Below are 21,055 nucleotides of genomic sequence, written 5' to 3'. Positions count from 1 at the left end.
TACAATAGTGGGGACTTCATCCTCCCCCTACCCCTCCCCTCCCCCTCACCCCCATTCTCTTGGTCTGGAAGGTGGGATTGGAAGATGTTCTCCTCTTCAAGCTCGTTCGTGTCTGAATCTTCTTTTGCATCGGCTTCAGCCTCGTCAGGGTTGACCTCAAGTTCTGCAAAATATAACAGAACAGACAAATGGTTAGCAGCAGAGGAGGGGGCAGGGTGGGTGGTATGAGTAGGCACAGTGCAGGCAGCAGGCTGATTTGAAGGACCACGATGAATGATAGCACATTGCATCAACCGAAGCGTAGCTGACGGAGACATCCCCATGAACCAAAGCATGGCTAGCCCGCGCAGTACTTGACTTTTAGCAAAGCCAGACTGTGGAATTTGCAGGACTTGCCCTCTCCCTCGAGTGTGGGCCCAGCTTGTGCAGTGGTGATTGCTTTTCTCCAGGCAGGACCCATCAAAGCAGCGACCCTGTCTTCCCAAGTGTGTCAGTGGGTATAGATTTGCTGGGCCTCCTCCTGTTCGAGTTCTTTCTCATTTGTTGTGTGCCACCTTCCTCTGCAAAGATGAAAATATAACTTTTTAGAGAGGGTGTCTTTCTGTTGGGTGGAACATGGTCACATTTACAATTGCAATTCCAGTGAATAAATGAAAATATTACTTACACTAACTACTTGACCAAGATGCTGCCATTTCTTTTTGCACAGGCCTCCGGACCACGGGGTGGTCACCATTGCATTGTAATCTTCTGCAACTTGGTTCCAGCGTTTCTTCATTTCTTTTGGTGAAACTTTTATGTGACCTCTGCTGGTGTCCAGCTCGTGCCATCTGCCCTCAATTATAGTAACCAGTGCCTCCACTTCATCCTGTAAGAAATTCTTGGTCCTTGAACCGCGTTGCATATTGCAGCTCCGATTTTTCCACTGAGAATTAAAGTTCTCACACACAACTGGCTCTTTAAAAATGGCCAAATGTAGACCTGGAGGTGTACTGGGCATACGCACCCATAGTAGTCACGTAAAAATCATCATTTTTTTTTTCCTGCGCATGCGCAGAAGGGGGGGCATAATTTTTTTCGGTGCAGACATTAGGCTCCACCCCCCTGAAGCTAAAGGCAGGCTGCGGGGTGCCAATTTCAAAAATTAGAATGGGGAAACTTGCAAGTTATTTTTTTGGAGTAGTCGGGCCAAAAATAATGGGCATAACTCTTGAAATACGCCAAACAATGTCATTGGGGAAAATTGAGCCCTATGCTTTATTTTCTCCATGACTTAAGCATCCTTCTCATTGCCCACATTGTATACCTGCTCATTTGAAAGGGCAGGTATACAATTATAGGTCTCTGTCTCTGTTCATAATTGGCTACTAGAAACTGCTTCAGACAGCAGAGGTTTACTCAACCTCCAAGTTCCCTTCTCTCCCTGCAATGCAGAATCTCATCTCTGATTGACATTTCTATCTGCCAGTAACATGGGGAATGGGAACTCTGTGGTCAACTGTAGGATGAGCAGTCATACTCGCACTGTTGGAACACCATACTAATAGTCTTTAGGAGATTGTTTATAGAGACACCTTTTTCAAAATTTACTGGGTCTGGACTAATGTGGTACCTCTGTTTAAGAATGGAGAAAGGGATAGACCAAGTAATTACAGGCCAGTCAGCCTGACCTCAGGATTTATTGGAAAAAATCCTGAGGGACAAGATAAATCTACATTTAGAAAGACACAGGTTAATCAGAGCCAGTCAGCACGGATTTGTTAAGGGACGGTTATGTCTGACTAACTTGACTGGGGGTCGATGAGGGCAGTATATATGATGTAATGTATATGGATTTTAGCAAAGCTTTCGACAAGGTTCCACATGGTAGACTGGTCATGAAAGTAAAAGCCCATGGGATCCAGGGCAAAGTGGCAAGTTGGATCCAAAATTGGCTCAGAGGCAGGAAGCAAAGGGTAATGGTTGATGAGTGTTTTTGTGACTGGAAGGATGTTTCCAGTGGGGTTCCGCAGGGCTCAGTGCTAGCTCCCTTGCTTTTCGTGGTATACATCATTAATCCAGACTTGAATGTTGGGGGTATGATTAAGAAGTTTGCAGATGATACAAAAATAAGCTGTGTAGTTGATAATGAAGAAGAAAGCAGCAGACTGCAGGAAGATATCAATCAACTGGTGGGCAGAACAGTAGCAAATGGAATCTTATCCAGAGAAGTATGAGGTAATACATTTGGGGAGGGCTAACAAGGAAAGGGAATACACATTGAGAAGTGTAGAGGAACAAAGGGGTCTGGGAGTGCATGTCCACAGGTCCCTTAAGGTAGCAGGCCAAGTGGAAAAGGTGGCTAAGAAGATTACGGAATGCTTGCCTTTATTAGCCGAGGCATAGAATATAAGAGCAGGTGGGTTATGCTAGAACTGTATAAAACATTGATTAGGCCACAGCCGGAGTATTGTGTGGTCACCGCATTACAGGAAGGATGTGATTGCACTGGAGAGGGTACAGAGGAGATTTACGAGGATGTTGCCGGGAGTGGAGAATCTTAGCTATGAGGACAGATTGGATAGGCTGTTTTTTTTCCCTTGGAATAGAGGAGGCTGAGGAGAGACCTCATTAAGGTGTATAAAATTATGAGGGGCCTAGATATAGTGGATAGAAATACTTATTTCCCAGCAGAGGGGTCAACAACCAGGGGGCATAAGTGTAAAGTAATTGGTAAAAGGTTTAGCGGGGATATGTGAGGAAATGTCTTCACGCAGAGGGTTGTGGGGGGCTGGAACTCACTGCCTGAAAGGGTGGTAGAGGCACAAACCGTTACCACATTTAGGGCCCAAGTTTCGAGCCGTGCCTAGAACGGCGCAGTCCCGACCTGGATGCCCGTTTTTCGCGCCACAAAGTGCGCCTAAAAAAAACTTCCAGATTCTCCAGCTCCCTGCAGGTCGTTTGCAGCTGGGCGCAGCGCAGCACGAGCTGTAGGGGGCGGAGCCAGGTCCCTGCGCTGAAAACAGTGCCGGGACCTCTGCACATGCGCGCTACAGTGGGCGTGCATGTGCAGTAGCTCCAGGCGCCCAAAACTGTGTGGGAGGGGCCGAAGCACGCAGCCCCTAGCCCTGGCCGAATGGCCTCATTGGGGCTGCATGAATATGGCTCCTCCCATGCCCGGCTCCTGCTTCCTCCCGACCCGACTCGACTCCCGCTTCCCGTCCCCCGCCTCCGGACCAGACCTGACACCGACCCGACTCCCGCTCCCCCCCCCTCCCTTCCCCTAGACCGGACCCGACCCCCTCGGACCCGACACCGACCCGACTCCCGCTCCCCCGCCCCCCCCCACCGGACCGGACCCGACACCAACACCGACCTGACTCCCGCTTCCCCCTCCCCCCCTCCCCGACTGGACCCGACCTGACCTCCCTCTACCTCCCTCCCTCCCCCCGACCCGAACCGAACCGACCTCCCTCTCACCACCCCCCCGACCCCGACCCGCGCTCCCCCCGACCCGACCCAATGCCACCTATCTGTAAATCTGGTGCTGGGGACGGGTCCTGCCCGAAGTCTTGGGCCCTGACCGAAGTCTCGGGCCCAGCCGGGCCTGGCCCGTTCAGCCTCCCTCCCCCTCCTTCCCCCCCCATCTCCTTTCCCCCCCTCCCCATCTCCTTTCCCCCCATCTCCTTTCCCCCCATCTCCTTTCCCCCCATCTCCTTTCCCCCCATCTCCTTTCCCCCCATCTCCTTTCCCCCCATCTCCTTTCCCCCTCTCCTTTCCCCCCCTTTTCCTCCTCCCCCCTTCCCCCTTCTCCTCCTCCCCCCTCCTCCTCCTCCCCCCTCCCCCTTCCCTCCCTCTGCTCCCCCCCTCCTCCCCCTCCCCTCGCTGTCAGAAACACAGACACTGACAGACAGAGAATGAGAGACACACACAGACAGATAGAGAGATAGAGACACTGATAGAGACACACTGGGGGGGGGCATCCCAGCACGCTGTTGGAGGGCTCCCGGTGCTGCAGTCGGTAAGTAGAAAATGTTTTATTTATTGATTTTTTTAAAAATTATTTCTTATAAAAATTTTTTGATTGATTTATTGGTTGATTTATTGATGTTTTTATCATTTATTATTGATGATGGCTCTTTATTTGTAAAACTGAAGTGTTTAATGTTTGTAAACTTCCCTTTAAACCCACCCACCCCCCATTCCCTACGCCTGATTTGTAACCTACGCCTGATTTTCTAAAGTGTAGACAAGGTTTTTTTGAGCGTACAAAAATCTTCACTTACTCCCTTCTAAGTTAGTTTGGAGTAAGTTTTCACTGACGAAACTTTGAAAACAGGCATAAGTGGCTGGACACGCCCCCTTTTGAAAAAAAAATTCTGTTCCACAGTGAAACTGTTCTAACTGACTAGAACTGGAGCAAACTAAATGGCGAGAATTCCGATTTCTAAGATACTCCGTTCTACACCAGTTGCTCCTAAAAACCAGGAGCAAATCATGGCGAAACTTGGGGCCTTAAAAAGTACTGGATGTGTCCCTTAAGTGCCCTAAACTGCAGGGTTACAGACCTAAAGCTGGAAAGTGGGATTAGGCTGGATAGCCTCTTGTTGGCCGGCGCGGACACGATGGGCCGAAATGGCCTCCTTCCGTGCTGTACACTTCTATGATTCTATGACTCAGACTTTTCCTTTTCCATAGGAAAGTTTTGTAGCTCAGTAAAGTTATCAGTTTCAGATCAACTGGAAGATGAGATTTCTAAGTTGGTCTTTCTGATGTGGTTTGAACTACTATCCCATTTTCAGGGTGAATTTAATTTATTTTAATCCATATAAAAATAAATAAGGGTGTAAAAATCTATTACATGAAGCCACAACATTTATATCCATTTCACTTTGGTCTAAAATACATATCCAGAACTTACTATTTTTGCAGACAAAGTTAGATTAATTATTCTATTTTACTGCAACTGTCGGTTTGAGACCAATACTACTTAGAGCAATGTAAAACATGCAGCTCTGAGTTATACAGCTGATTCAATGCTACGGTCTGGTCAATCAGAGGTCTTCTCACTGATTTACATTTTTTATGTTTACAAACAGTTAAAAGGATATTCAGTTTTAAGTCAGCTCTAGAAAGTACAAGCATAAAATCTAAAAATATCTCTTTGCACCTGTTATACTACTCTGAGATATTCAGTTTTAACTGAATGCTTATTTCTTAGTTTTCATACTGCTACCTCATATTGCTTGCCGTTAATCAACTCCCCCGTTATATAAAAACAAAATACTGCAAATGCTAAAAATCCAAAATAAAAACAGAAAAAGCTGGAAACAATCAGCTGGTCAGGCAGCATCGGTGGAAAAGAGCCGTCAATGACTCAAGCCGTTGGCTCTTTCCCACGACTAGGAGATATTACAAATGAGTAGCATTTATTAAAAAGGAAAGCAACAAGGGACAGGGGGAAGGGAAAAGATGCACACGTGAGGGGAAAGAAATAGAAAGACCTGTGAAGTGTTTGAATGGAGTACAAGAGATGATTGAATGGCAGACATGATGATAGCAGGAGACAAAAGGAGACTTAATGAAAGAAATAAAAGTCATATACAAGACACAGAACGCATGTGAATAGCTAAAGGGGGATAGGTAGAAAGGGATACAGGCTCCAGGGGCCACAAGAGTCTGGTGGAAGAAGAAGAAAAGAAGCAGGTCAACACCAGGGACATAGACCATCCCACTAATATTGTTCCGAGGGGGGAACCCCACCACAAGTATCAACCTGCTCCAGTCCCCCATCCCTGGAAACGGCAACATATCCATCCCGCATTACCAGCACTGACAGCCAGAGAGAAAATAGGAATTTTAGTTAAGCTTGAAATTGTTCAAATCAGTGTTTGGGTCAGAGGGCTGCAAAGTGCCAAGTAGAAAGATGAGATGCTGTTACTTGAGCTTACGTTGAGATTCACTGGAACAGTGTTGAAGGCCAAAGACGTAGCGGTCAGAATGGGAGTGGCACAGAGAATTGAAATGCTAAGCGACATGGAGGTCGAGGTCACTTTTGAGTCGATGCAATGTGAAAACTGCATCACATATGCACAAAATCTGCAGTAAAATGTGTCCCTTAGTACAACAAAGGCTTAGTGCTACCTCAATGGCAAATACATCAAGGGGATTTCAGTCCTACAAGCCCTGGGAGAACAGTTACAGGTTCAGTGAGCAAATGTAGTTAACGGATCACGTATGTACTCTGGAAACATTGTGAACAACTAATTTAATAGCACAAAGCAAGATAAAGGTGATAAGCAGCATACAAGTGTAGAATTTTACGGCATTTGGTTGTCACATTTACCTGATAGCCTCTACATGAAGAGGTCTGTGTGTGGTTACCCATAAAACACCAGTTATGAATCAACAAAACGTGTCAGACCTGAAATCCTACATAGCTTCTGGCACCAGTCCACTGACCTTAGGGGATTCTACTGCTCATTGTAATCATTAGCAGAGTCAAATATTCCTATTTCAGTGTGCCTTGGAGTGCAAATTCCAGGATCTCAGAAAGGCATCAGAGAAGAAATGTCCTTCCACAATACAATAGCTAAGGCCATTTCCTCCCTGCAGAAATAAAGTCAGTGGGAGCATTTGTTAGCAAAATTGAAGCCCATGGGATTAAAGGGACAGTGGCAGTGTGGATATGAAATTGGCTGAGAGCCAGAAAGCAGGGAATAGTGGTGAATGGTTGTTTTTCAGACAGGTGGGAAGTAGGGTGTTCCCCAGGGATCGATATTAGGACCACTGCTCTTTTTGATATATATTAATGGCCTGGACTTGGGTTTACAGGGCGTAATTTCAAAATTTGCGGATGACACAAAGTTTGGAAGTGTAGTCAACAGTGAGGAAAGAAAGATTTGCATTTATAGAGCACTTTTCATGACCTTAGGATGTCCCAAAGCACTTTTCAATCAATGAAGTACTTTTGAAATGTAGTCACTGTTGTAATGTAGGAAACATGGCAGCCAATTTGTGCACAGCAAGCTCCCACAAGCAGCAATGTGATAATAGTCGGAACATTTGTGTTACAGATGTTGGTTGAAGGATACATATTGTCGAAGACACCAGGGATAACTCCCCTACTCTTTATCGAAATAGTGCCATGTATATCTACCTGAGAAAGCAGACAGTTTAATGTCTCATCTGAAAGACCGCATCCCCGACAGTGCAGTACTCCCTCAGTATCACTGGAGTGTTGGCCTGGATTTTTGTGCTCCAATCTCTGGAGTGAGACTTGAACCCACAACCTTCTGACTCGGAGTGCAGCAGCTCAGAGTGGGAAAACAGAGTTTGGTAAGTGGGAGAGTTCGGTGAAGTGGGGGTGGGAGATGTTGCTTTGCCTTGTTTTTCCTAACTTTTTCTGCAGAGCAGTGGTGTACCTGAGCGGGAGCAGACCGAGGTCTGAGAGTGGGGATAAAAGCCACAGCAGGCTGCAGCATACGGCCAATGTGATCTCCTGGACTAGTTTCGATCGCCTAGTTGGGTTCGAAGAGGAATTTTCCCAGATTTTTTCCCCTATTGGCCTGGGTTTTTACCTGTTTTATTGCCTCTCCCAGGAGATTGCACGGCTCCGGGTGAGGAGAACTCTTCTGTGTGACATCACAGGTAAGGCAGGTAAGTGACTGGTAGTGATTGTGAGCTGAGGTTTTCTTTTAAATTAACATATAACATATAACTAAATTCTAAAAAAGTGCCTTTATTTGTTTAACTAATTTAATAAACTATATAGGGTAAATACATGATTAACGATAAACTAATTAGCTTAATAAAATAATGGGAAAACAGGATGTGTGTTGCTGCTGCAATATGTGGGAGCTTCTGGACATTTTGGTCCAGGGTGACGACATCTGCGGTAAGTGTCTGCAGCTCGACGAACTTCGGCTCCGAGTTGAGGAGCTGGACTCTGAGCTGCAGACATTGTGAGACATCAGGGAGGGAGAAAGTTACCTGGACCTTTTGCTCCAGGAGGCAGCCACACACTCTAGATTAGATACTTTAGAATTGACACCTGGTCAGGGACAGAAGGAAGCAGGTAAGGAGATCCAGGAGGTAGTATTGCAGGAGCCTCAGTCCCTGCATTGTCCAATAGATTTGAGGTTCTGGCAACCCTTGTGGACAAGTGTGCAGACTGCGAGGTGGACAAGCAGATCGACCAAGGCACCATGGTGCAGAAAGCCATTCAAGTGGGGGGCGGTTGTAATAGGGGTCAGTATAGTTAGGGGATAGATAGGGTTCTCTGCGTTGAGAGCGTGCATCCCGAAGGTTGTGTTGCCTACCCGGTGCCAAGGTAAAGGACATCTCCTCCAGGCTGGAGAAGAACTTGAAGTGGGAGGGGGAGGATCCAGTTGTCGTGGTACACGTAGATACCAATGACATAGGTAGGACTAAGAAAGAGGTTCTGCTGAGAGAGTTTGAACAGCTAGGGACTAAATTGAAAAGCAGAACCACAAAGGTAATAATCCCTGCATTATTACCTGAGCCATGAGCAAATTGGCATAGGGTCAATAGAATCAGGGAGATGAATGCGTGGCTCTGAGGTTGGTGTGGGAGAAGTGGGTTTCGATTCGTAGGGCACTGGCACCAATACTCGGGAAAGAGAGAGCTGTTCCGTGGGGACGGACTACACCTGAACTATGCTGGGACCAAAGTTCTAGCGAACCGAATAACTAGGGAGGTAAACAGGGCTTTAAACTAAATAAGGTGGGGGAAGGACGGTCGCAGTGCAGAGAAATCTAGAATGCTAAAGAGAAAAGAAAAGGAAGCAATGCAGGAAAGTGATTGTGGTAAGGATAACCAGATTATGTCAGGAAGGGACAGAGCATACAAACAAAAGAGTGCACAAACAAATAGGGTCCAGGTCAGAAAAAAATAGCGATAAGACAAATAGGGCTATAGTACAAAATAATGTTAAGATTTCTAATAATGTTAAAAGGACAAATCTAAAAGCATTGTATCTGAATGCATGAAGCATCTGTAATAAGGCAGATAAATTAACAGGGCAAATATATGTAAAGGGATATGATATAGTTGCAATTACGGAGACATGGTTGCAGGGTGACCAGGGTTGGGAACTGAATATCCAAGGATATTTGATATTTAGGAAGGACAGGCAAAAAAGAAAAGGGGGGAGGTGGGGGTGCGTTGTTAGTAAAGGATGAAATCAGAGCAATAGTGAAAAAGGATATTGGCTCAGAAAATTGAGATGTAGTCTGGGTGGAGCTAAAGAGCACCAAGGGGCAGAAAACATTAGTAGGAGTTGTCTATAGGCCTCCAAACAGTAGTGGTAATGTAGGGGACGGCACCAAACAGGAAATTAGAGAGGCATGTAACAAGGGTACTACAGTAATCGTAGATGACTTTAATCTGCATATAGACTGGCCAAACCAAATTAATAATAATACTGTGGAAGATGAATTCCTGGAGTGTGTACGAGATGGTTTTTTAGACCAGTATGTTGAGCAGCCTACTAGGGAACAGGTTATCCTAGATTGGGTATTGTGTAATGAGAAGGGGTTAATTAACAGTCTTGTTGTGCGGGGTCCTTTAGGGAAGAGTGACCATAACATGATTGAATTTTTTATTAAGCTGGAAAGTGAAGTAGTCCAATCCGAAACTAGGGTTCTAAATCTAAACAAAGGAAACTACAAAGGTATGCGGAATTAATTGGCTATGATAGATTGGGAAGATTCATGAAAAGGCATAGCGGTGGATAGGCAATAGCTAACATTTAAGGAATGAATGCATGAATTGCAACAGTTTACATTCTTTTCTGGCATAAAAACACAAAAGGAAAAGTGGCCCAATCATGGCTAACAAAAGAAATTAAGGATAGTATTAGATCCAAAGAGGAGTTATACAAAGTTCCCAGAAAAAGTAGCAAACCTGAGGATTGGAAGCAGTTTAGAATTCAGCAAGAAAGGACCAAGAGATTGATTAAGAGGGGAAAAATAATGAGAGTAAACTTGCAAGGAACATAAAAACCGACTGCAAAAATTTTTACAGGTACGTAAAAAGAAAAAGATTAGTGAAGACAAATGTTGGTCCTTTACAGACAGAAACGGGTGAATTTATAATGGTGAACAATGAAATGGCAGAACAATTAAATAAATACTTCGGTTCTGTCTTCACGGAAGAGGACACAAATAATGTCCCAGAAATGCTAGGGAACCAAGGGACTAGTGAGCAAGAGGAATTAAAGGAAATGATTATTAGTAAGAAAATAGTGCTGGAGAAACTAATGGGACTGAAGGCCGATAAATCTCTAGGGCCTGATTATCTGCATCCTAGAGTACTAAAAGAAGTAGCCATGGAAATAGTGGATGCATTGGTTGTCATCTTACAAAATTCTATAGATTATGAAACAGTTCCTGCAGATTGGAGGGTGGCAAATGTAACCCCACTATTTAAAAAAGGAGTGAGAGAGAAAACAGGAAACTACAGACCGGTTAGCCTAACATTAGTAGTAGGGAAAATGCTAGAGTCGATTATAAGAACATAAGAATATAAGAAATAGGAACAGGAGTGGGCCATATGGCCCCTTGAGCCTGCTCCGCCATTCAATAAGATCATGGCTGATCTGATCATGGACCCAGTCCCACTTCCCCACCCGCTCCCCATAATCCCTTATCCCCTTATCGTTTAAGAAGCTATCTATTTCTGTCTTAAATTTATTCAATGTCCCAGCTTCCACAGCTCTCTGAGGCAGCGAATTCACCCTCTGAGAGAAGAAATTTCTCCTCACCTCTGTTTTAAATGGGCGGCCCTTATTCTAAGATCGTGCCCTCTAGTTGTAGTCTCCCCCATCAGTGGAAACATCCTCTCTGCATCCACCTTGTCAAGCCCCCTCATAATCTTATGTGTTTCGATAATATCACCTCTCATTCATCTGAATTCCAATGAGTACAGACCCAACCTACTCAACCTTTCCTCATAAGTCAACCCCTCATCCCCAGAATCAACCTTGTGAACCTTCTCTGAACTGCCTCCAAAGCAAGTATATCCTTTCGTAAATATGGAAATCAAAACTGCACGCAGTATTCCAGGTGTGGCCTCACCAATACCTTATATAGCTGTAGTAAGACTTCCCTGCTTTTATACTCCATCCCCTTTGCAATAAAGGCCAAGATACCATTGGCCTTCCTGATCACTTGCTGTACCTGCATACTATCCTTTTGTGTTTCATGCACAAGTACCCCCAGGTCCCGCTGTACTGCAGAACTTTGCAATCATTCTCCATTTAAATAATAACTTGCTCTTTGATTTTTTTCTGCCTCACACATTGCATCACATACACAAATCTTTGAACGTGGTAGGACAAGTTAATAAACCTGTTAAAAGAGCATACATGATCCTTGCTTTATAAATAGAGGCAAAAGCAAGGAACTTATGCTAAACCTTTATAAATTACTGGTTAGACCTCAGTTAGAGTATTCTATCCAATTCTGGATACCACACTTTAGAAAGAATGTCAAGGCCTTAGAGAGGGTACAGAAGAGATTTACCAGAATATTATCAGGGATGAAGGAATTCAGTTATGTAGAGACTGGAGAAAGTGGGATTGTTCTCCTTCGAGCAAAGAAGGTTAAGGGAAGATTTAATTAAGGTGTTTTAAATTCTGAGGGGTTTTAAACAGGGAGAAACTGTTTCCACTGGCAGGAAGGTTGGTAACCAAAGGGCACAGATGTAAGATAATTGGCAAAAAAAACAAAGGGGACATGAGGAGATTTTCTTTACTTAGCAAGTTGTTATGATCTGGAATGAGTGGTGGAAGCAGATTCAGTAGTAATTTTCAAAGGAAATTGGATATATACTTGAAAAGGAACAAATTGCAGGGCTATGAGGAAAGAGCAGGTGAGTGAGACTAATTGGTTGCTCTTTCAGAGGCACAGGCATGATGGGCCGAATGGCCTCCTTCTGTGTTGTGTTATTCTATGATTCTATTTAAACGGATTTACAGAAACAAATAAAAGGTAACCTTTTCAGATCAGATGTACACAACTTTAAAACATACTTAAATATAGCTGAAAATGGTGTCAGCTTAATATTGTAGGATTAAGTTGGCAGCACTGAAACACAGAACTAAGTCAGTCTTTCTGCTATCCTTCATTCTACACTACACAACAGAATTGGGAGAGGAGCATATTCCTATCTTAGTTCTAGTTAATCACATTTGTCGTAACAACACAGAAACTGCACTCAACCAGCATTTTAGTCCTTTTCAAATGTGTTTAAATTAAAATATATTTGCTGCTTACTGAATGTTTAAGCAGAGGTCAAGGGGGAGAAATTGGTCTCCTTTGTGCCTCCCGTTAGCACCTCCGGGGGGTGATAATGGAGTGCTACCGGCTTTCTGACTGGGCGCAGTGTAAGTACCAATGTCTGCGACCTCCCTTGCAGGTTAGCACTGGCTAACCTTAATCTTAACGCTTCGATCTCCTGCGCCCCCGGGGCTCGTGACGTGATCCAGTGCGTAGCGCCCCATTACTGCCCCGGATTCTAAATTCACTTCCACCCTCTGCAGCATCGCCAGGCGTCAACAACGGCAGCTACAAGAGGTATTGTGGGCTCGGCCGACTGCTTGGGGAGCGGTAATTAAAGGCATTGGTGGCCAGGAAGAGTGCTTGGTGCTGATCACAGCTGTCGTTGTCGACCAGTCGAATCCTTACCTTGCAACTCCCTCACTTTTGGCCCTTCTCTTTAAGGGAAGGAAGGAGCCTGGAATCCAGCAGCACTGCACGGGACATTGTGCAGCACTCTGCCGTTACTGCCCCTCTTGCTTCGTTTAGCACTCCAATGGAAGTGATAGCGCTTGATTTAGCACTCCAGCTCCCTCCTGGTGCACTAAACTGGAAGTTCGCATCCGCTGCAATTGTGTAGCGCCCGGCGATACTTTGCACTCCCGCAAAAAGTATCACACCGATACCCAATTTCTAGCCCCAAGCATCTGAAATAAAGACAGTCAAGTACTAATACAAGACTGACAGAACAAGGGTTACAAATATGATTCCATTCTGACGTGCCTGCAAGTTCAATCTAAAAGTTATTTCTTATTATTCAATCAGAAGCCTCTTCAACACTGGAGGGTATGAAGGTCTTGTTTTATCATTGCCCAACATCCATTTGCACTTTCTAGCAGGAGTTGCTGGATAGCAGCAATTCTGATGCTGGAGTTTAAGAGCAAAACTGAAGATTGAGAACTCTGGTTATTTTTTCACCGCTCTAGCCCAGGGTGCTGAGGCTAATTGTTGTGTCCCATACGACACTCCAGCTGAGATCAACTAACTCAGCACTGACGAGGAATCAAATCCGGAGCTTTCCTCTGTATGATGGTATTACATTGGGCAATGCTTTTACTCACTAAACCTTCGGGATAGCTGTTACTATTCTAATTGCTCTACATTTGAATTAAAACATGATGCTATTAATGCTATATAAAGTCAGCTACATTATTTCTTCTTAGAAGCTGGAAGAAAATGCTCTGGTCCTTGCTCACCTCTCTGGTTTTCTCCACAGCTGTTGTGAAAATGTAGATGATGACAATCCATTCTTGAACACTGGGCAGCGGTTCCATTTTCACCAACACTGTGTAGGTAAACAGCATCAGGAATCCCAAATAAGCTATCTGTGAAGGAGAATATGAGAATAAAAGTGTTGCACTGGAAAATTAAAGAGCATTTTATTACAAAAAGATAATTGTCAAGACTTGTATTTGTTTTCCTTCAGGGCAGAGGAAAAATGAGAAAAGCCACAAGCTATTCTTATCATACCGACATCAGATGAAAGGGGTTTGCTGATGCATTTTGCCACAATTCACATCCCTATCTCGTGTGCTTCTAAGCTAATGAAGAAGTTCTGTCAAACGTTTTTTTTCATGAAGACCCTTTCAATTGTACAGAAACAATGATAATCAGTTCAAGGAACCCCAAGGTTTTTGGTTACAATGAGAACAATATTTTCTTAAAGGTCCAAAGGCGACGTGTTTACATCAAAGGTTTGACCACCATTTTCATTGATATTTTGAGAAGAGGAAGAATTCTCCTGATCAATGGTCCCATAGGACACATTAACCTATTTTAGTCTTTCAAATGCTAATCAATCTACTGTGCCTTTCTAGCATGGACTTTGCTAATATATAACCTTGGTGTACAGTCATTGCTTATATATACAGTAACAAACATACCAGGTAAACTGATGACCAGAGTGCTTCAGAAGAAATTATGGGTTTATTCATAATAAGAATGTTTTTTTTATAAGTAGGAGCAGGAGTAGGCCATTTGGCCCCTTGAGCCTGCTCCGCAATTCAATAAGATCATGTCTGATCTGATCTTGGCCTCAACTCCACTTTCCTGCCCGCTCCCCATAATCTTTGACACCCATGTCGTTCAAAAATCTGCCTATCTCCACGTTAAATATATTCAATGACCCCAGCCTCCACAGCTCCCTGGGGTAGAGAATTCCAAAGACTCATGACTCTCTGAGAAGAAATTCTTCCTCATCTCCATTTTAAATGGGCAACCCCTTATTCTGAAACTATGCCCCCTAGTTCTAGATTTCCCTACAAGGGGAACCATCCTCTCTGCATCTACCCTGCCAAGGCTCCTCAAAATCTTATACGTTTCAATAAGATCACCTCTCATTCTTCTAAACTCCAATGAATATAGGCCCAACCTACTCAACCTTTCTTCATAAGACAACCCCTTCATCTCAAGAATCAACCTAGTGAACCTTCTCTGAACTGTCTCCAAATCAAGTATATCCCTCCTTAAATAAGGTGACCAAAATGGTATGCAGTACTCTAGATGTGGTCTCACCAATACCCTGTTCAGTTATAGTAGGACTTCCCTACTTTTATACTCCATCCACCTTGCAATAAAGGCCAACATTCCATTTGCCTTCTTAATTACTTGCTGTACCTGCATGCTTACTTTTTGTGTTTCATGTACAAGGACTCCCAGGTCCCTCTGTACCACAGCATATTGCAGTGTCTCTCTGCATTTAAATAATCATTTGCTTTCTTATTCTTCCTATCATTATTTTCCCACATTATATTCCATCTGCCAAATTTTTGCCCACTCACTTAACCTATCTATATTTCTTTGCAGATTATTTGTGTCCTCTTCACAACTCACTTTCCCACCTATCTTTGTATCATCGGCAAATTTGGCTACATTACACTCTGTCCCTTCATCCAAATCATTAATATAGATTGTTAATAGTTGAGGCCCCAGCACTGATCCCTATGGTACTCCACTAGTTACAGTTTGCCAACCTGAAACTGACTCATTTATCCCAACTCTCTGTTTCCTGTTAGTTAGCCAATCCTCTATCGTGTGCAGTAACCTTTTGTGTGGCACCTTATCTAATGCTTTCTGGAAACCCAAATATACGACATCAACTGGTTCTCCTTTATCTACCCTGCCCGTTACACCCTCAAGGAACTCTCGCAAATTTATTAAACACGATTTCCCTTTCATAAAATCATGCTGACTCTGCTTGACTTTATTATGATTTTCAAAAAGTCCTGATACTACTTCCTTAATAATAGACTCCAGCATTTTCTGAATAACAGATGCTAGGCTAACAAGTCTATAGTTTCCTGCTTTCTGTCTCCCTCCTTTCTTGAACATGGGTGTTAAATTTGCTGTTTTCCAATTCGCTGGGACCTCTCCAGAATCCAGGGAATTTTGGTAGATTACAACAAATGCATCTATTATCTTTGTAGCTACTTCTTTTAAGACCCTAGAATGCAGGCCATCAAGTCCAGGGGAATTGTCCACCTTTAGTCCCATTAGTTTGCCTAGTACTTTTTCTCTAGTGATATTGATTGTTTTATGTTCCCACCTCCCTATACCCCTTGATTATCGATTATCATTGGGATGTTTTTAGTGTCTTCTACCGTGAAGACCGATACAAAATATTTGTTCAATGTCTCTGCCATTTCCCTGTTTCTCATTATTAATTCCCCAGTCTCATTCTCTAAGGGATCAATGTTTACTTTAGTTACTCTCTTCCTTTTTATGGGCTCAAGTTTCGGCTCGAGTTGCTCCTAATTTTTTGGAGCAACTAGTTTAGAATGGAGCATCTTAGAAATTGCAATTCTCGGTATTTAGTTTGCTCCAGTTCTAGTGAGTTAGAATAGTTTCATTTTAGAACAGATTTTTTTTTCAAAAGGGGGCGTGTCCAGCCACTTACATCTGTTTTGCAAGTTTAGGCAACGAAAACTTACTCCAAACTAACTTAGAACGGAGTAAATGTAGATTTTTGTACACTCAGAAAAACCTTGCCTACACTTAGAAATCAGGCGTCGGGAACAAGATATGGGGGGGGCGCGGTGGGGAGGGGAGAGGGAAGTTTACAAACATTAAACACTTCACTTTTACAAAGAAAGAGCCATCATCAATAATAAATGATAAATAAATCAATAAATCAACCAAAGAATCAATCAAAAAAATGAAAAACAAATAAAAAAATCAATAATTAAAAAATTAAGTTTCTACTCACCTACTGCAGCAACAGAATGCTGGGATGGCCCTCCGTTCCCCCACCCCCGCCAACTGTCTCTGTCAGTGTCTCTCTGTGTTTCTGACAGTGAGGGGTGGGGGAGGGGGGGAGGGGGTTGAGGAGGGGAGAGGGAGGGAAAGGAAGGGGGAGAGGACGGGGAGGGAGGGGAGGGGAAAGGGAGGGGAGAGAGGAAGGGGGAGGAAGTGGGGAGAGAGGAGGGGGAGGAAGGGGGGAGAGAGGAGGGGGAGAGGAGGGGAAGGAGGGGGAAGGGCTGAATGGCAGGGAGGGGGAGCTGAATGGGAGCGAGGGAGGGGGGAGCTGAACAGGAGGGAATGAGGGGGAGGGGGAGTCCCAATCTTTGCCCGGAGAGCCCATTTGGCCAGGGCTAGGGCCAGCATGCTTCGGGCCCCTCCCACGCAGCCTCGGGGGTGAGAAGCTACTGCACATGCGCGCGCACTCTAGCGCGCATGTGCAGAGGTGCCGGCACTGTTTTCAGCGCCAGGACCTGGATCCGTCCCCGACCCCTTGTGCTGCATCACGCTGAGCAGCACAAGGGGTCGGGGGAGGATCCAGGTCCTGAGGAGCTTGCAGAATCACAAGGTAAGTTTTTGGCGCCCTTTTTATTCCAGAAAGTCAGCGCACCTTATGGAGGTTTTTAAAGAGGGCGGAAACTTGAGCCCTATATATCCGAAGAAGCTCTTACTGTCTATTTTTATATTTCTTGCTAGTTTACTCTCATAATCTATCTCTTCTCTCCTTATTATTTTTTTAGTCGTCCTTTGCTGGTTTCTAAAACTTTCCCAATCCTCTGGCCTACCACGAAACTTCACAACATTGTATACCTTTGTTTTCATTTTGATACCATCCTTAACTTCCTTAGTTAGCCACGGATAGTTCAATCTTCTCTTAGAGTCTTTCTTTCTCACTGGAATATATCTTTGCTGAGAGTTATGAAAGATCTTAAACGTCTGCCACTGTTTATCTACCATCGTATCCTTTAATCTATTTTCCCTAACCACTTTAGCCAACTCTGCCTACACACCTTTGTAATTGTCTTTATTTAAGTTCAGGACATTAGTTTGAGATCCAAGTTTCTCGCTCTTAAACTGAATTTAAAATTCCAACATGCTATGATCACTCTTCCCTATAGGATTTTTTTACTATGCTATCATTAATTAATCCGATCTCATTAACATTACCAGATCTAAAATAACCCACTCCCTGGTTGGTTCCACAAAGTATTGTTCTAAAAAACCATCCTGAATACACTCTATGAACTCTTCCTCAAGGCTACCTTTGCCAATTTGATTTGTCCAATCTATATGAAGATTAAAATCGCCCATGATTATTGCAGTACTTTTCTTACAAGCCTCCATTATTTCTTGAGTTATAATCCATCCTACAATGTAGCTACAGTTAGGGGGCTTATAGACTACTCCCATCAGTGACTTCTTTCCCTTATTATTTCTGATCTCCATGCAAACTGATTCTACATCGATCTTCTGAGCCAATATCATTTCTCACTACTACACTGATCTCATCCTTTATTAACAGAGCTACCCCACCTCCTTTTCCTTTCTGCCTATCCTTCCGAAATGTCAAATACTCCTGAATATTCAATTCCCAGCCTTGGTCACCTTGCAACCACATCTCTGTAATGGCTATCAAATCATACCCATTTACTTCTATTTGTGCCGTCAGCTCATCTATCTTGTTACGAATGCTATGTGCATTCAGATAAAGAGATTTTAATTTTGTCTTTTTACCATTTTTCCCTACTCTGACTCAACTTTCTGATGTACTCTTATTTTTCTACGCTCTGTCCCTTCCTGTCACACTCTGGTTATCATTACCCCTATCGCGACCCTGCAATCTTGGGTTTTCCTTTCTCTTTGACTTTTTAAATTTCCCCTCACCTGAACTCTTCCCCCCCCCCCCCCCCCCACTCCACCACCACCCCACTATTTAGTTTAAAGCCCTGTCTACAGCCCTAGTTATTTGATTCACCAGGACACTGGTCCCAGCATGACTCAAGTGAAGCCCGTCCCAACTGAACAGCTCTCTTTTCCCCAGTACTGGTGCCAGTGCCCCATTCTAAAGGTTAACATTTCATGTTGCCCACTTATGCTACCCTTGAAGACTACTGGCAGCTGAAATCAATTAGAAGGCAGTAGCAGTGCAGATTTTCACCCCCAGTGATGACTGTTCCAATAAGCATATCAATCGACATAACAGAATATTTTAATTGGAAAAGTATCTGTGAGGTAACGCAAACCGTATGGAACCAGAACTTGACAATTGGTGCATTGTAGAATTCATAGGCCTTTCTTGTCCAAGGCAGTCCTCTGTGTCTTGTGCCAATGATTTCGTCTTGACTTTCTTTGGGATTTTCTGGTCCTTTTTCTGTGTCATACTCCATCTTTTGTTAGAGAAATGAAAAGCACTCATGTAAAGACTATTGTAGACTATTGAACAGATATTAAAAATTATCTGAGTGTTGAGTACACACCAAAGTTTAAATAAACGTATGTACTGAGGCATACAAAAAAATGGGCCTTACACTAAACATCCGTAAGACAAAGGTCCTCCACTAGCCTGTCCTCGCTGCACAGCAATCCCCCCCTCCCCCAGGTCATCAAGATCTATGGCGCGGCCCTGGACAATGGGGACCATTTCCCATACCTCGGGAGCCTCTTATCAACAAGTGCAGACATTGATGACGAGATTCAACACCGCCCCCAGTGCACTAGCGCAGCCTTTCGTCCGCCTGAGGAAATGAGTGTTTGAAGACCAGGCCCTCAAATCCACCATCAAGCTCATGGTATGTAGTAATACCCGCCCTCCTGTATGGCTCAGAGATATGGACCATGTACAGTCGACACCTCAAGTCGCTGGAAAAATACTACCAATGATGTCTCCAAAAGATCCTACAAATCCCCTTGGAGGTCAGATGCACCAACGTTAGTGTCCTCGACCAGGCCAACATCCCCAGCATTGAAGCATTGACCACACTTGATCAACTCCGCTGGGCAGGCCACATTGTTCGCATGCCAGACACGAGGCTCCCAAAGCAAGCGCTCTACTCGGAACTCCTTCACGGCAAGCAAGCCAAAGGTGGGAAGAGGAAACATTACAAGGACACCCTTAAAGCCTCCCTGATAAAGTGCAACATCCCCACCGACACCTGGGAGTCCCTGGCCAAGGACCGCCCTAAGTGGAGGAAGTGCATCCGGGAGAGCACTGAGCACCTCGAGTCTTCTCGATTCCGAGGGACTGTCTATGATGATGATGATGATGAAATCGAGGAAGACTTGCTTCCAGCCTAAAAGTGAGTTCTCAGGTGACTGTACAATCCAATATGGGAATTACAGTCTCTGTCACAGATGGGGCAGACAGTGATTGAAGGAAAGGGTGGGTGGGGAGTCTGGTTTACCGCATGCTCTTTCCGCTGCCTGCGCTTGTTTTCTGTATGCTTACGGCGACGAGACTCGAGATGCTCAGCGCCCTTCTGGATGCTCTTCCCCCACTTTGGGTGGTCTGGGGCCAGGGATTCCCAGGTGCCGGTGGGAATGTTGCACTTTATCAAAGAGGCTTTGAGGGTGTCCTTGAAACGTTTCCTTTGCCCACCTGGGGCTCGTTTGCCATGGAGGAGTTTGGAATAAAGTGCTTGCTTAGGGAGTCTTGTGTCTGGCATGCGGACAATGTGGCCTGCCCAGCGGAGCTAGTCAAGTGTGGTCAGTGCTTCAATGCTTGGGATATTGGCCTGAACGAGAACACTAACGTTGGTGCGTCTGTCCTCCCAGGGTGTAAAGTCCTTACTCTACAGTATGAAACCACACGAGGCACATTCTGGGTACAAGGTCACTCTGTGACCTTAACTCTTAATTCACAGAACTCTAAAAGACCATGACCCTGCATGGGACGTCCCTTTTTATACCTGTGTGATCAGGTAAGGAGTGTCTCCCACAAGTTCACCCCTTGTGGTCAAGGTGTGCATCTAGGTTGAGTGTATACAGTAATACAGTGGTGTTACATTGTGGTTATGTGGTTACATACATGACATCACCTCCCTGCCCCCCCCCCCCACCCACCGCAAAGTCTTATTGGGATCATAGGTTTAGTCTTTCAGGTGATCTACACTCCCTCGTGGAGCACCGCAGTTGGGGCTCTGGTTGTTGGACACTGACGTGAGTGCCTGTCACCTGTGGTGATTCCGGCCTGTCCGGGCTGACTGCAGGGACTGTGCATTCTTCTCATTGCTTTTGTTGCTCGTTCACTGGCGGTGTTGTGAGCTCCATCTCATGGTCTTCTTCAGGTTCCTCCGTGTCGATGTTAAACCTTTTTTTTTTACTTGGTCCAGATGCTTACGGCATATCTGACCATTGTTGAGTTTTACCACGATGACCCTCTTTGTCAATGATAGTACCCTCAAGCCATTTGGGCCCCATGGCATGATTGAGGACGAATACAGGATCATTTATTTCTATACATCTCCCCGTCAAATTACGGTCATGGTACTCGTTTTGTGACT

The 21,055-nt window shown here is 44.5% G+C and overlaps 1 protein-coding gene across 1 annotated transcript in view; it reads right to left on the bottom strand.

Moving 5' to 3' along the window:
- The window catches only part of trpm6 (transient receptor potential cation channel, subfamily M, member 6), a 238,131-nt gene that overhangs the window by 108,676 nt on the left and 108,400 nt on the right, over positions 1-21,055 (bottom strand). The window contains exons 20-21 of the mRNA XM_070867525.1: positions 18,800-18,943; positions 13,517-13,645 (exon numbers count right to left, since the gene is read on the bottom strand). Coding sequence (XP_070723626.1) covers positions 13,517-13,645; positions 18,800-18,943 — 273 coding nt within the window. The remainder of the gene's footprint in view (positions 1-13,516; positions 13,646-18,799; positions 18,944-21,055) is intronic.

Source organism: Pristiophorus japonicus, chromosome 1, assembly GCF_044704955.1.
Source record: "Pristiophorus japonicus isolate sPriJap1 chromosome 1, sPriJap1.hap1, whole genome shotgun sequence".
Taxonomy (NCBI): domain Eukaryota; kingdom Metazoa; phylum Chordata; class Chondrichthyes; family Pristiophoridae; genus Pristiophorus; species Pristiophorus japonicus.
Note: the sequence above shows the minus strand (reverse complement) of the source record. Positions and strands in the feature narration are given on the sequence as shown.